Raw genomic sequence first — 11,677 nt, 5'->3', positions numbered from 1 at the left:
CCACTGATTCAAGTGGATTTAACAAGTGACATCAGTAAGGGATCATAGCTTTCACCTGGATTCACCTGGTCAGTCTGTCATGGAAAGAGCAGATGTTCTTAATGTTTTGTACACTCAGTGAATCAACTTTTTACAAGACAAATTAAATACCCAACCGGTAACTTATAATAAAAAGTCTTATTGACAAAAAATAAAAAATAATAATACTTCATTATTTGATATGGGAAGATTTTCATACCTAGAGTGGCTATCTGCCTTGTTCAAAGGCTAGCGTCCCAGTATAACTGAATTTTGACTGAGGCGGTAATAGTAAGGACTAAGGATTCCAGGAGGTCTTGTACATGGTGACAAATCTGACAAACAAGGTTTGAGTTATGGAATCTCTTTTAATATTCTGTCCAGACTTTATGTGGGTAATAGAAGCACAATACAAAAAGCACATCTTGTCACCCGATCATTCCTGAGCTAATAAAAAAGCCTGGAGTTATTTGCATGACATTAACGGTAACATTTGATCAAACATTCTTATCGTAATAACCAACTGTTCTTTCCAAATGGATAGCTTTGCACCAGTGTGTAGTTCCATTATGCTTCCGGCCACACAAAAGAACAGTACAAAATGTATTCTGATTACACACAGGCCCACTAAACAGCAGTGATGGTCCCACATTTATACGTGTTGTGTCGACAAACAATGTTTGTACAACACCAAAGGAATCACGTGACATCCCACTGGGCACAGACGTCAATTCAACGTCTATTCCACGATGGTTCAGTGTAATTTCTTTGAAACAACATTGATTTATTAACCAGTGGGATGGCCTTCTGTTTCTACAACAAATGGCTAAAAGGGGCCATTTCAAACATACTCCAAGAACATCTGCCGATTAAGTCAAACAAGAAAAGGTCCAAGAGCATTGTTCAAGTGAACAAATATGGTGAAGTGCTCACCAGCTCACTGCTGAACTGTGGTTGGTAGATGAAGGTGATGTTCTCTACATGATCCAGTTGGTGGAAAAGGGCTATCTCCTGTTGCAGTTGCTCATCGAGGTGTTGCCTGTGATTGCTGCAAAGATTCGGTGATGGACAGAGCAATAACCCAAACAGGTCTTGTATTCAGACAACAATAAAAACAAGCTACAAATCACTCGAGTCCTGCAGAGGTCAAGTGAGTAGAGAGAATAGAGACCAACAGAGGTCAAGTGAGTAGAGAGAATAGAGACCAACAGAGGTCAAGTGAGTAGAAAGAATAGAGACCAACAGAGGTCAAGTGAGTAGAGAGAATAGAGACCAGCAGAGGTCAAGTGAGTAGAAAGAATAGAGACCAACAGAGGTCAAGTGAGTAGAGAGAATAGAGACCAACAGAGGTCAAGTGAGTAGAGAGAATAGAGACCAGCAGAGGTCAAGTGAGTAGAGAGAATAGAGACCAGCAGAGGTCAAGTGAGTAGAGAGAATAGAGACGTCAATTCCAAGTTGGTTCAACGTAATTTAATTGAAATTATGTGGAAGCAATGTTGATTCAACCAGTGTGTGCCCAGTGTGAAGCAGCTATCTTGCAGAATTCCCAGAAAGTTGCAGGAAGGTTGTATGCAAAATAACCATAGGACAACTACGCTCTCGCCAAGCGCTAAGAAACATGGTTCTCAGAACGTTATGTGCTAGCTGGGATGTAAATTGTCCAATAAAAATTACTGATAACTGGTATCTGCAAAAAGGTTGTTATAGCCTAATAAATAAATAGGCCTACTGCAGCTTCGTGTGATCATGATTTGGTTGGGGATCAAACTGCGATATCATTCAGTCTAATTCAGGAATTAATAGCATTGTTTCAATTCATATTCATAAACTTCTCAATTTATCAGCTTGTATTCGCACATATTTGTTTTCTTCTGTCCGTCCCATAACCCTCACCTAACAATTAAAAAAAAAAACTTCAAGGGGGTAGGGACGTCCCGAGAATTCCGTATAGCACGGACCGTCCGTCTGATGTCGCTGTAGGTTCTTTGAAAGTTGTGTCGCGTTGCAAATCTCGTGCAAAACCGTGAGATTTCCAATTCGCGTTCCTCTTAATTTATCCTCCAAGATGGTAGGTACTTACATGTATACCCCTGCTGTAGAAATGGGCTTAAATCTATGTCCATCCTGAGTTTTGCGAGTAGAAAAAAACACATTTGTAAAATTGTATTATATGTGACAGACAATGTCCCACTCCCATGTCACTATTACTGATTATGTGGTGAAGAAACGTAAATCGGCGAAAACTCACCGATGTTGGATACATGCCGTTCAAACCTAACTCGTTGTAACCACGTTTACTGGCGAGATTACGATGTCGTAAATTACATACATTACGTCACGGAACTTTGTAAAATGTGTTATATGCGTCTTGTAATACTTACAATCTTGGCCATTGTGACCAGAGATCTGTTGTGCTAGATTAGCTTTTTAGCTAACTAGTCATTTAGCTGCTAACGTTACCTGGCAGGGGTAAGGTAGGGGGAGAGCAAAGATGAGGATCGAGTGCATTATGCCTAGGTGTATATTTTTCTATTTGATTATTGACCAGGTTGTGAAGTCTTCTGTTTGGTGGTTGACATGACATGCTTGGCTAAAAAGGTCGCCTACTGGTGGGCCAATCATGACTGTGTTGCTACCTAGTTTGCTAACCTCAAGTGATGTATTGCAGCCCACCAAAAAGACCAAGACCAGGAAGCTCCGAGGGCACGTAAGCCACGGACATGGTCGTATCGGTGAGTTGAGCATAGTCAACATTGGTGATACTTGTGTGTTTATAATGTTAATAATAATGTTATAATATTACAAGATGTGACAACTGTCGTTTCTCTTCCTAGGCAAGCACAGGAAGCATCCTGGAGGTCGTGGTAATGCTGGTGGCATGCATCACCACAGAATTAACTTTGACAAATAGTGAGTAGAGAGCACTTTTACCTTGTCTGGTTCAGTGTGACACTATTCAGCATATCTTACAGTAAGCCTACACTGCATTGTTTGGTGGCTTCAGTAGTAAGAAAACAACATTATCAATGTTGTTTAAGAGTGAGTGATTGTCAGAGACTCAGAGTCTCATCTTGACAAACACCATTGTCTTGGTGTGCTAGAGTTCTCTCAGAGCGAAGACTGTTCCTATTCACCGACTCGCCTTCTCATAGGCCAGTCACCCACATGGGCAGTTACAAGTGTCATGCATTGTTGCCAACACATCTATATGTCCAATACATAGTAGTTTGCTCACATTACTGAAGGTTGTGGGATGAAATCATCCCTCATCACTTTCATTTTGTGCTTCTGGTAAAGTTACTATTAAATGCTTTACCTATAAGGAAATAGTCAGGTACTTATAGCTGATGGATTTGCTGGCCTACTGCTTTAGATCTCTTCTGTTGATTACATTATCATCATGGCAAACTGTTATAAAGTAGCAATATGCAACTTTTTGGGCAATCTGACCCAAATTCGGATACAAATGTGGGTTATAGATCTATCATTTGACTTGAAAGCAAGTCTAAAAAGTGGTAGATTTTTTCTATGTGCACTATTTCTATGCTTCCCTTAAAGTTTTGTTTTTTTGGTGTCTGTCTTTTGGTTTTGTACAACAATTTCAATCAGATGAAAGAAACCATTTTTGATTATGGGAAATATATTTCACAGCAGTTTAGATGGTACAATGATTCTCAACACTAAACTGTCTTATTTTGTCACATTAACTGAAATTAGGTGCACTGTTTGTTTCATTAACCAGGAAATGGCGGAGTGATTTGTGTTTAGTGCAACTTTAAGGGTGGATTTGGTGTGAGTACAGCTATTAGTATACTGTGAATACCAAAGTGTGTGTGTATATACACACACAAACAAAGGATAGAAATTCAAATGATACAGGAGCTTCTCATCTAAACCATATTGCAGTGTTGCACACTTAACTAATGCAATTTTGTGTGGATATTTTAAGCCTTTCATTTTCAATTTGGCTAACAGTGAAAAATGCTGTTTACTGGTACTACGGTAATTCTTGCAGGGACATGTGGTGTGGGAGGGCTGTTGTCTTTACACTATAACACTCAAAAGGGGGGGGGGGGGGGTGTAGATGTCTCCCACACTACTGCCAAAAGAGATCTCTTAGGTTTGAATCTAGATCTGTCTCATTAAACTACACAAGTATCTCTCCTGGACCTAGTTTGCCGTCAATGTATTGTAGAGGTCCTAAGACTGAACTGTTTACTTTCAGCTTCATCACCAGTAACAATTGGTGTAACACAATGTGTTTGATATATCACCTTTCTGGTCTCCTCTGTGCCTCCACAGCCACCCGGGCTACTTTGGTAAGGTGGGTATGAGACACTACCATCTCAAAAGGAACACGGTGCACTGCCCAACTGTCAACCTCGACAAGCTGTGGACGCTGGTGAGCGAGCAGACCAGGCTCAACTACGCCAAGAAGCCTGAGGGCCCCGCTCCCATCATTGATGCTGTGCGCGCTGTAAGTATCTTCCCAACAGGACAGTATGTCTGGTCCCATATGGAAGTTGCTGATTCATACAGTTAATGGAAAACAGTTGTTGTAATGGCTTTTTCTACAGGCCTTTTCTTCGGTTCTGTTCTAACACATCTGATTAAGGTAATCATAGGCCTGGTTAGTGGCTGACTGCTATGGTGGGGTTCAATATGCCACACAGTGAGTGATGTAGCCAGAGACTCAAGAGTCTCATCTTGACAAACACCATTGTCTTGGTGTGCTAGAGTTCTCTCAGAGTGAAGACTGTTCCTATTCACCGACTGGTCCTCTCATAGGTCAAGCGGCCACATGGACCGTTACAAGTGTCATACATTGTTACAAACACATCAATTGGCCATATATAAAGTGAACTGAAAACTAAAATGAGTTTTTCTTGCTGGACATGTTCAAGTAGTCTTCAGGAGGGTTAGCCACCCCTGATAAGGATGTTGGTTTTTCCACAAGTAGGACAAATTATTTTCCATAACAGTCAGCACTCATGCAACAGTAAATGTCTTTATGAGCCCCAGCACAGGTTTTACTGACCTAACCTCAGTCATCGGCTGAAACTAGCCTAGACTGTTCTAGACCCAGGTTTGTGCGGGAGCTCTTGGCCTTTACCCTCTATCAGACAGAATATATATCTTTAAATGTAGGCATGTTGGGAGCTTGCTTGCGTACTAGCTGGTTGTTCAAAATGAACTGCTATAAAAAGTCCATAATAAGATCCCTAAACAGATGACAGCCCCCTGCTGTTGTTGAGAAACATATTGGCTTCCTGACCGCTTGCTCAAGGGTGTCAATATATATATATTTTTAATCTAGTTTGTTGTAGCCATGCTGGCTTTGATGGCATGGAATCTTTGACTGACATTGGTGTGAAAAGAGCTGTGTTCAGTGTTCCCCCTATATTCATTTAGCAGTGGCTGCCCACCGCTGCTATATTGTTGCCACCGCTGCAAATAATGTAATTTTTTACAAATATATATATTTCCGGCTAACATATGGAATTGTTTTAAGATAGCCAAATGATCCTTGGTATGACCATTTGATTTTGAATTTTAGGACTGCTGTAAGTATAATTTTTTTAATGAGACGTTGAATTTGGCCTTGCTGCTATTAGCCCATAGAAATGCATTGAATAATGTATTCATGCATAGCGAAACAGATAGTTAAAAAATATATATTGTAAAGAAGTTTGTTTTGAAGTGTCTGTCCTATATCTAAGAAATATTAAAATGTTGTATTTTTACCCATATATAACCCCGACACTAAAGCAATGTTCCCTCAAAAAAATTCTGCCGCTGATCAAATTTCAGGTCTGCTGAAGTTGTGAAAATTCAGCAATTTTCGCTGTGCGTTTACTGTGAATACTGAGGCTGTACCTGTTAAGTTATTTTTAACAGTGGTCAAGTAAGGTATTGTGGCTATTTGATCATAATGCAGGCCTACCAGAGTGGCCTACCATAAAAAAAATGGAAGTGGAATGGAAAAAATGGAAGTGTTTATCCACTTGTCTTTCAGACAATGTGACTGAGAAATTATACTGTGGTGTTTGATGCAAGAAACCACTTTACAAAATAAAATTCATCATTATTCCCATACCATTATTACAGAGAATCAGACAAATTATGCTACCCGCTGCCTATTAGCTACAAATCTTATTCAAGCCTGTCTCAAAATACAACTCTGCCCCTTTAAGTAGGAAAAAAAGCTATTTTACCTGACTCACCTTTCAAAGATTGCTTCCTACAATCACTCCCCCATTGCTGACTAAGAATTATCTATAACTGGGCTAATAACTCACTAACTAGCAAAGGATATGAACAAACGTGCACATGTTGCTACATGCAGCTCTTGCTTTGATCTCAACAAGCGCATCTACTCACAACCTCTCATGCTGTAAACACAGTCCAGTTCAAAGTGAGTGGCACAGATCCATATATGGCAATGGTCTATTTGCAAATAGGCCTACTGCAGCTCTGATTGGTTATGGAGCGCCAGTCTGTAGAGTACGGCCCTGAGTTATCAATGCAATAGAATCCTACTCTGATGCATTCTGCCTACAACAAAAGCTACCCTGGCCACCACATAGTTAGTTTCATTTCGGTATGTTGCATTGAATAGCTAATATTGTATTGATTTGATCACAATTCCCACAGTGAAGGGAAACGTTGATAGTGTTAAATAACGGGGTAAACTCTAGAAAGTTGAGTGAAGTTCAATCTTGTGCTTCTCTGCACAGGCTGAAATTTCTTGTGCTGGAAGTCCTGGGGGAGCTGGGCAGACGCGCAGCTTAGAGGGAACATTGCACTAAAGTACTTCTATAAATGTAACTGGTACCGGGCTAACATCAAATGAGGCTTGTGGGCGTCCTAGAGCAAAACAACCGATATGTTTGTGAAAGTCTCACCTTTCGATGGTGGGGTCCTGTTACTGTGTAGCCCAAACTGTTTGGATGCTACAGACAGAAGTTAGCAGATCAGCAGTACCGACTTCCGACGTGTCCCGTGACTCTTGTGGGGGTCGTAGAGCAAAACGGAGAACGCCATATTTTTCGTGAGTCATCTTTCCAGAGTGGTCACATTAGTTTATAGGGCAAACTGTTCAGACGCTATAGACGTTTTTGTGAGAAGACTGTCGGGATGTTTCCTGGTCTGACAAACGGCGCTGTATCTCTTCCACCGCAGAAGGCCGACATAGGCGGATGGATTGAGATACAGTCCATGCAAACAGACAGATTTTGATGGGTATTAACGACCCGCTACCCTTACCACTACAGCTGGAGAAAAAGATCCTAGTGGAACACCATTACTGCAGTAGCTGCTGTGCTGTTTTATCAAGGGGATAGAGATTGTGGTAGTGGTAATTTGAACCATGTATGTCTTCAAGATCTGCTGCCTGTCATTTTGGGGTCACTCGTTTTGCAGATTAAACTTGAGTAACTACATGGCAATGGCATGTAGGACAGACTTTGTGGGAAGGTAGGCCCCCAAAAAAGTGTGTAGATGTGTTGGTTAATGTTGGTTCTGTCGCTCCCCACAGGGCTACTTCAAAGTGCTGGGCAAAGGCAAGCTGCCCAAGCAGCCTGTGATCGTCAAGGCAAAGTTCTTCAGCCGACGGGCGGAAGAGAAGATCAAAGCAGTGGGAGGAGCCTGTGTGCTGATGGCATAAGCTCCTGTCAGTGTTTTTCGAATAAACTGTATAAATGGGATCGACTTGTCTTGTGGTCTGTCGAAGATGTAAATGTTGCCTGAAGCTTAGCTCACACATTGTTGGGTAAAATATGTCAAAGGAACAGAATGGATTGATTTGCTGCATAGAACAATGCCTTTGTCACACTTGTCAACAACCTTGGTCCTTGTAGTTACAGGGTGTGGAGACTAGTTCCAACCAGCATGTACACATCTGATTTGGCTAATAAAGGTGTGTTTGAGACATTGCAATTGGCCTGGACAGAATCGCTGATCTACAAGTTACCTTGAATCCACCAAATAACTGTCAGGATAATAGGATGCATGAGGTGTCAGTGTTTGGCTAGGTCAACCTGTACAAATAGTTTTGCAGGACCTGGTTTGTGACCACGGGTGAGTCAAATACAGTTTTCGGGTCATGACTGAAGTTATTTTAATAACCTGGATTTTCTGTTATAATGAAGTAGGCGTACATTTGTAGTTTTTGTATTTGATGTCTCTGTTACATTACCAAAACAACCTAAAAGAGTCACTAATGGAAAAACTATTTTTAATCAAGACATGATTACATCCGGCAGTGTAAGTAACCATTTCACAGCACATTGATTCTGGCCATATTTAATTAATATTTAATTAATTCAAATGTTATTCAAAAATGGGCATTGCTCATTTTTGAATAACATTTGAATTAATTAAATATTTTGACACTTAACGCCAGAATAAAGGATTAATTTGGTGAGAGACGGAGCGGGATCTAGTCAATCCAGATTATAAAGGCGGCGCCCTACACCGGAAATGTGACGACAATCTTTAAAGCAAGTTTAGTGGGCGCAAAAGTAATTTAAACGGGCGTAAATTTTCTGGTAAGTAGCTTTCTGTGAATACATTGTTTCTCGTCCACACAAATTATTATGATTGGATGGGAATTCGTGTTCAACATATTCTCGAATTTAGGGATCTACTCGAGTGCTCACTGCCTGTTTTGCATTGCTGCTCGTGCTCTGTCAAATCTGCGTGCACAAAGCAATGGAGATTGTGACGTCAGCGTTATGTTTACGTTATTCTACAATCATTTTCTTGTCATAAGAGGGTTGTTTGCCGGTTGGTTGGGTACAGCAGAGATTTGACCCGCGGTGTTGTTTTCTATAGCGAGGCACGCCTGGCAGATGGAGTTATCCCTGCTCCGCTCCGCCAGACTCGGCCTAGAAGTACTGGAGAGAGCCTCGAGACGGAGTGTAGACTGGTCTAGTTCGAATCCGTATCCCAGTACAACACCAAAGGATGACAACGCCGTGAGTGAGGAGGTAGGCTTATGTGTAATTGAGTACATTTACATGCACACTATTAATTCGATATTACATTTATTATGGCCGAGTATGGCGTTAGTCATGTAAACACCATACTATGTTTATCTTAATCGGCGTAAGGTCATAATCGAAGTAAGCATACGCAGATTGCACAGAAAACCAGGTATTTTAATCTTTCGAAATATATTAGGACATCTCAACACTTTGGTCGGCGTTCCAGTCGTGAATATTTGATATGCGCATGTGCTAGCACACTCACCGCAAACTTCCCCTTCTGTGTGAGTGGAGTGAGTTCACTGAAAGTATGCATTTTAAAAATGGTTCTCACATGCAAACTTTATTTGTCCGAACTCGGAATCAGATAGTCTTAGTAAGAATAACATGGTCACTGTGGTAGAACGTTTGTTTTGTTGGCGATTTGTGCATTTATAAAAAGTCCCATCAGTAGCCAAATTTCAGATGTACCATGTATTGTATACAGATTTATTAGGGACATCGTTATTCATGCAAAGTATGCATGTAAACGTTTTAAACGAACTATTATATTAATTTGACTATCCACAATAATTGTATTATTGCGCGCATGGAACCGTGCAGTCTTTGTCAGCTATCTTGTTTTCTCTGGTTTCTTTGTACTATGTGAAGCACTGGGGCATTTTGGGAATTTATCTAATTTGTCTCATGCAATTGCTACATCAATTTTTTGACTAATAAATTAAGGATATGTACCCCTTTGATTCTTGAAGAATATAATTTAAAGTTGCACTATGCAGAAATTGACCCGACCATTCCTGGTTGCTAAAACTAATTGTTTGCCTAATTTCAGTTTGTCACAAAATAAGCTGATATAGTGTAGAGAATCATTGTCTCGTCTAAACCGCTGTGAAATATATTTTCCACAACTAAAAATATTGTATTTTCAGCTGTTTGAAGCTGGTGTACAAAACATTTAAGAACGGGAAGCATAGAAATAGCGCACATAGAACATATCTACTGCTTCTTAGACTTGCTTTCAAGTAAAATGTTTGATCTACAACTCACATTTCTATTTTGAATTTAGCCGGGTTGCCCAAAAAGTTACATATTCCCACTTTATATGAGCTTAGTTCAACTGTCGTACCCTATCAGAACCCAAAATATATATTTATTTATTTAACTAGGCAAGTCAGTTAACCAATTCTTATTTACAATGAAGGCTTATGAACAGTGGGTTAACTGCCTTGTTGAGGCCTAGGAACAGTGGGTTAACTGCCTTGTTCAGGGGCAGAACGACAGATTTTGACCATGTCAGCTCGGGGATTCGATCTAACAACCTTTTGGTTACTGGCCCAATGCTCTAACCACTAGGCTACCTGCCGCCCCTTATAATATAAGTTTGTTTAACTCCAATGTTTACAACAAAGTAAATCTAAAACACTGTATAGACTCAACATGGTTAAACTATACATTTGGTAGCATCGGTGGTGAGTCCTTGCATCTATAGCTCTTTGTTATTGTTTCTACTGCTGATTGCCGCTTTGATGTCCAACTGTCCATATTCAGGTTCAGGGAGACTCAGCCCACACAAGCCTGGATGATGCTTTTGAGACCATAGCTGAATTCATGGCACAGACAACATATCAATGCAAGGTATGTGCTCCAAACCAATTCTACTGCCCTTACTTTGTGCATGCTTTTGTCAGTGCTAGATAAATATGTTTTTATTACAGAACTTTTACATGTCGGAGACAGAGCCTATGGAAAATGAGAGAACCCATGTGTGTAGATACCATTCTCAATCTCACCAACACCCAGGGACCTCACTGCAGACCAGGAAACATGTGAGGCAAAGTTACAGCCTTTCAGTGCAACAAGCTGTCATAAAGCCATATTGTACATTTAGAATTGTAGGGCAGAGCCCATATATTCAAATGGGAAAGTCAACAAAAACATGCCATTTGAAATGGCATTTCTTGTCATACTCCTGTGGTTGAGATACTAAGCTATGCCTGTGTTTCTACAGGCACAGTCATCACCTGAGGATTTCCACATTGAGGTGTCTCCAGGTACCTATAAAATTACTGCAGGAGCGCAGGACTCACAGCAACAGACCCGGGTAGTACGCATTAATGCAGGAGAGAGCATGAACCTCACATTTCACCTCTAACCTCTCACCCCTGACCAATCCCCATGATTTTTCTGTTAACAATAACAAAACTGCCCAACCTGAATGTTTACGTACATATTTTCACGTCCTACTATCGTTTTCTGTTGAAATGTCGCGTTAGAGTGATAATGTTATTAATTTGCTGCTAAATGAGAAGCCATATTTTGATGATTGAATCATGATTTTATTTTTATATTCAATTTTGTATGTAAAATGTCTATCCAAACGCATCATGTAAAGAATTTTTTTTGTTTTTGTCATCAGTATAATAAAGTATATATTTTATATCAATGATCATTTAGTTTATGGCACAGTTTGTCAACTCAACAATTCTCAATCAAATGTTTAATACATATACTCCACAAGATTCATATCTGATAGACAAAACCTTAATATATAAACAGTTGTGACTGTGAGGTCTGGAGTCTGTCAGGCAAAACACACCCCCGATGGTCACGCTTCTCTCACAACCAGGAAGTGAGTGAAACGCTGAGCTGTGATTGTGTGAGCCACTGATCTT

At 40.3% G+C, this 11,677-nt stretch overlaps 2 protein-coding genes and 1 non-coding gene across 4 annotated transcripts; all 3 read left to right on the top strand.

Annotated features, from left to right (window-relative positions):
* Window positions 1–2,623: 2,623 nt before the first annotated feature.
* On the top strand, window positions 2,624–7,724 carry LOC129854980 (60S ribosomal protein L27a-like). Its single transcript, XM_055922196.1, has 4 exons — window positions 2,624–2,750; window positions 2,853–2,928; window positions 4,321–4,495; window positions 7,556–7,724. The coding sequence occupies exons 1-4, from the start codon at window positions 2,639–2,641 to the stop codon at window positions 7,682–7,684; spliced, it is 492 nt and encodes a 163-aa protein (XP_055778171.1). The 5' UTR covers window positions 2,624–2,638; the 3' UTR covers window positions 7,685–7,724.
* LOC129856341 (small nucleolar RNA SNORA3/SNORA45 family) lies at window positions 4,704–4,835 on the top strand. Its single transcript, XR_008759747.1, has one exon. It is a non-coding gene; the product is annotated as a small nucleolar RNA SNORA3/SNORA45 family (small nucleolar RNA).
* Window positions 7,725–8,434: 710 nt separating the features above from the next.
* Window positions 8,435–11,451, top strand: LOC129854981 (A-kinase-interacting protein 1-like). Of its 2 annotated transcripts, XM_055922198.1 has the most exons (5): window positions 8,435–8,567; window positions 8,854–9,008; window positions 10,554–10,640; window positions 10,721–10,831; window positions 11,014–11,451. In XM_055922198.1, exons 2-5 carry the CDS (start codon window positions 8,871–8,873, stop codon window positions 11,155–11,157), a joined length of 480 nt encoding a protein of 159 aa, XP_055778173.1. In that variant the 5' UTR covers window positions 8,435–8,567; window positions 8,854–8,870; the 3' UTR covers window positions 11,158–11,451. The 2 variants fall into 2 exon arrangements, with proteins under 2 accessions (XP_055778173.1, XP_055778174.1); XM_055922199.1 differs by lacking the exon at window positions 10,721–10,831 and having other exon boundaries at window positions 8,437–8,567.
* The last annotated feature ends 226 nt before the right edge of the window (window positions 11,452–11,677 follow it).

This window comes from Salvelinus fontinalis, chromosome 5 (assembly GCF_029448725.1).
Source record: "Salvelinus fontinalis isolate EN_2023a chromosome 5, ASM2944872v1, whole genome shotgun sequence".
Classification (NCBI taxonomy): Eukaryota; Metazoa; Chordata; class Actinopteri; order Salmoniformes; family Salmonidae; genus Salvelinus; species Salvelinus fontinalis.
This window is presented reverse-complemented; position numbering and strand designations above follow the sequence as displayed.

Excerpts from the sequence above, each read along its gene's own strand:
- LOC129854981 (XM_055922198.1), top strand. The coding sequence starts at position 8,871 with ATGGAGTTATCCCTGCTCCGCTCCGCCAGACTCGGCCTAGAAGTACTG. Across the intron at positions 10,641-10,720 it reads AGACAACATATCAATGCAAG|AACTTTTACATGTCGGAGAC; the intron begins GTATGTGCTCCA and ends TTTTTATTACAG. Across the intron at positions 10,832-11,013 it reads CACTGCAGACCAGGAAACAT|GCACAGTCATCACCTGAGGA; the intron begins GTGAGGCAAAGT and ends GTGTTTCTACAG.
- LOC129854980 (XM_055922196.1), top strand. The coding sequence starts at position 2,639 with ATGACTGTGTTGCTACCTAGTTTGCTAACCTCAAGTGATGTATTGCAG. Across the intron at positions 2,929-4,320 it reads AGAATTAACTTTGACAAATA|CCACCCGGGCTACTTTGGTA; the intron begins GTGAGTAGAGAG and ends GTGCCTCCACAG. Across the intron at positions 4,496-7,555 it reads TCATTGATGCTGTGCGCGCT|GGCTACTTCAAAGTGCTGGG; the intron begins GTAAGTATCTTC and ends CGCTCCCCACAG.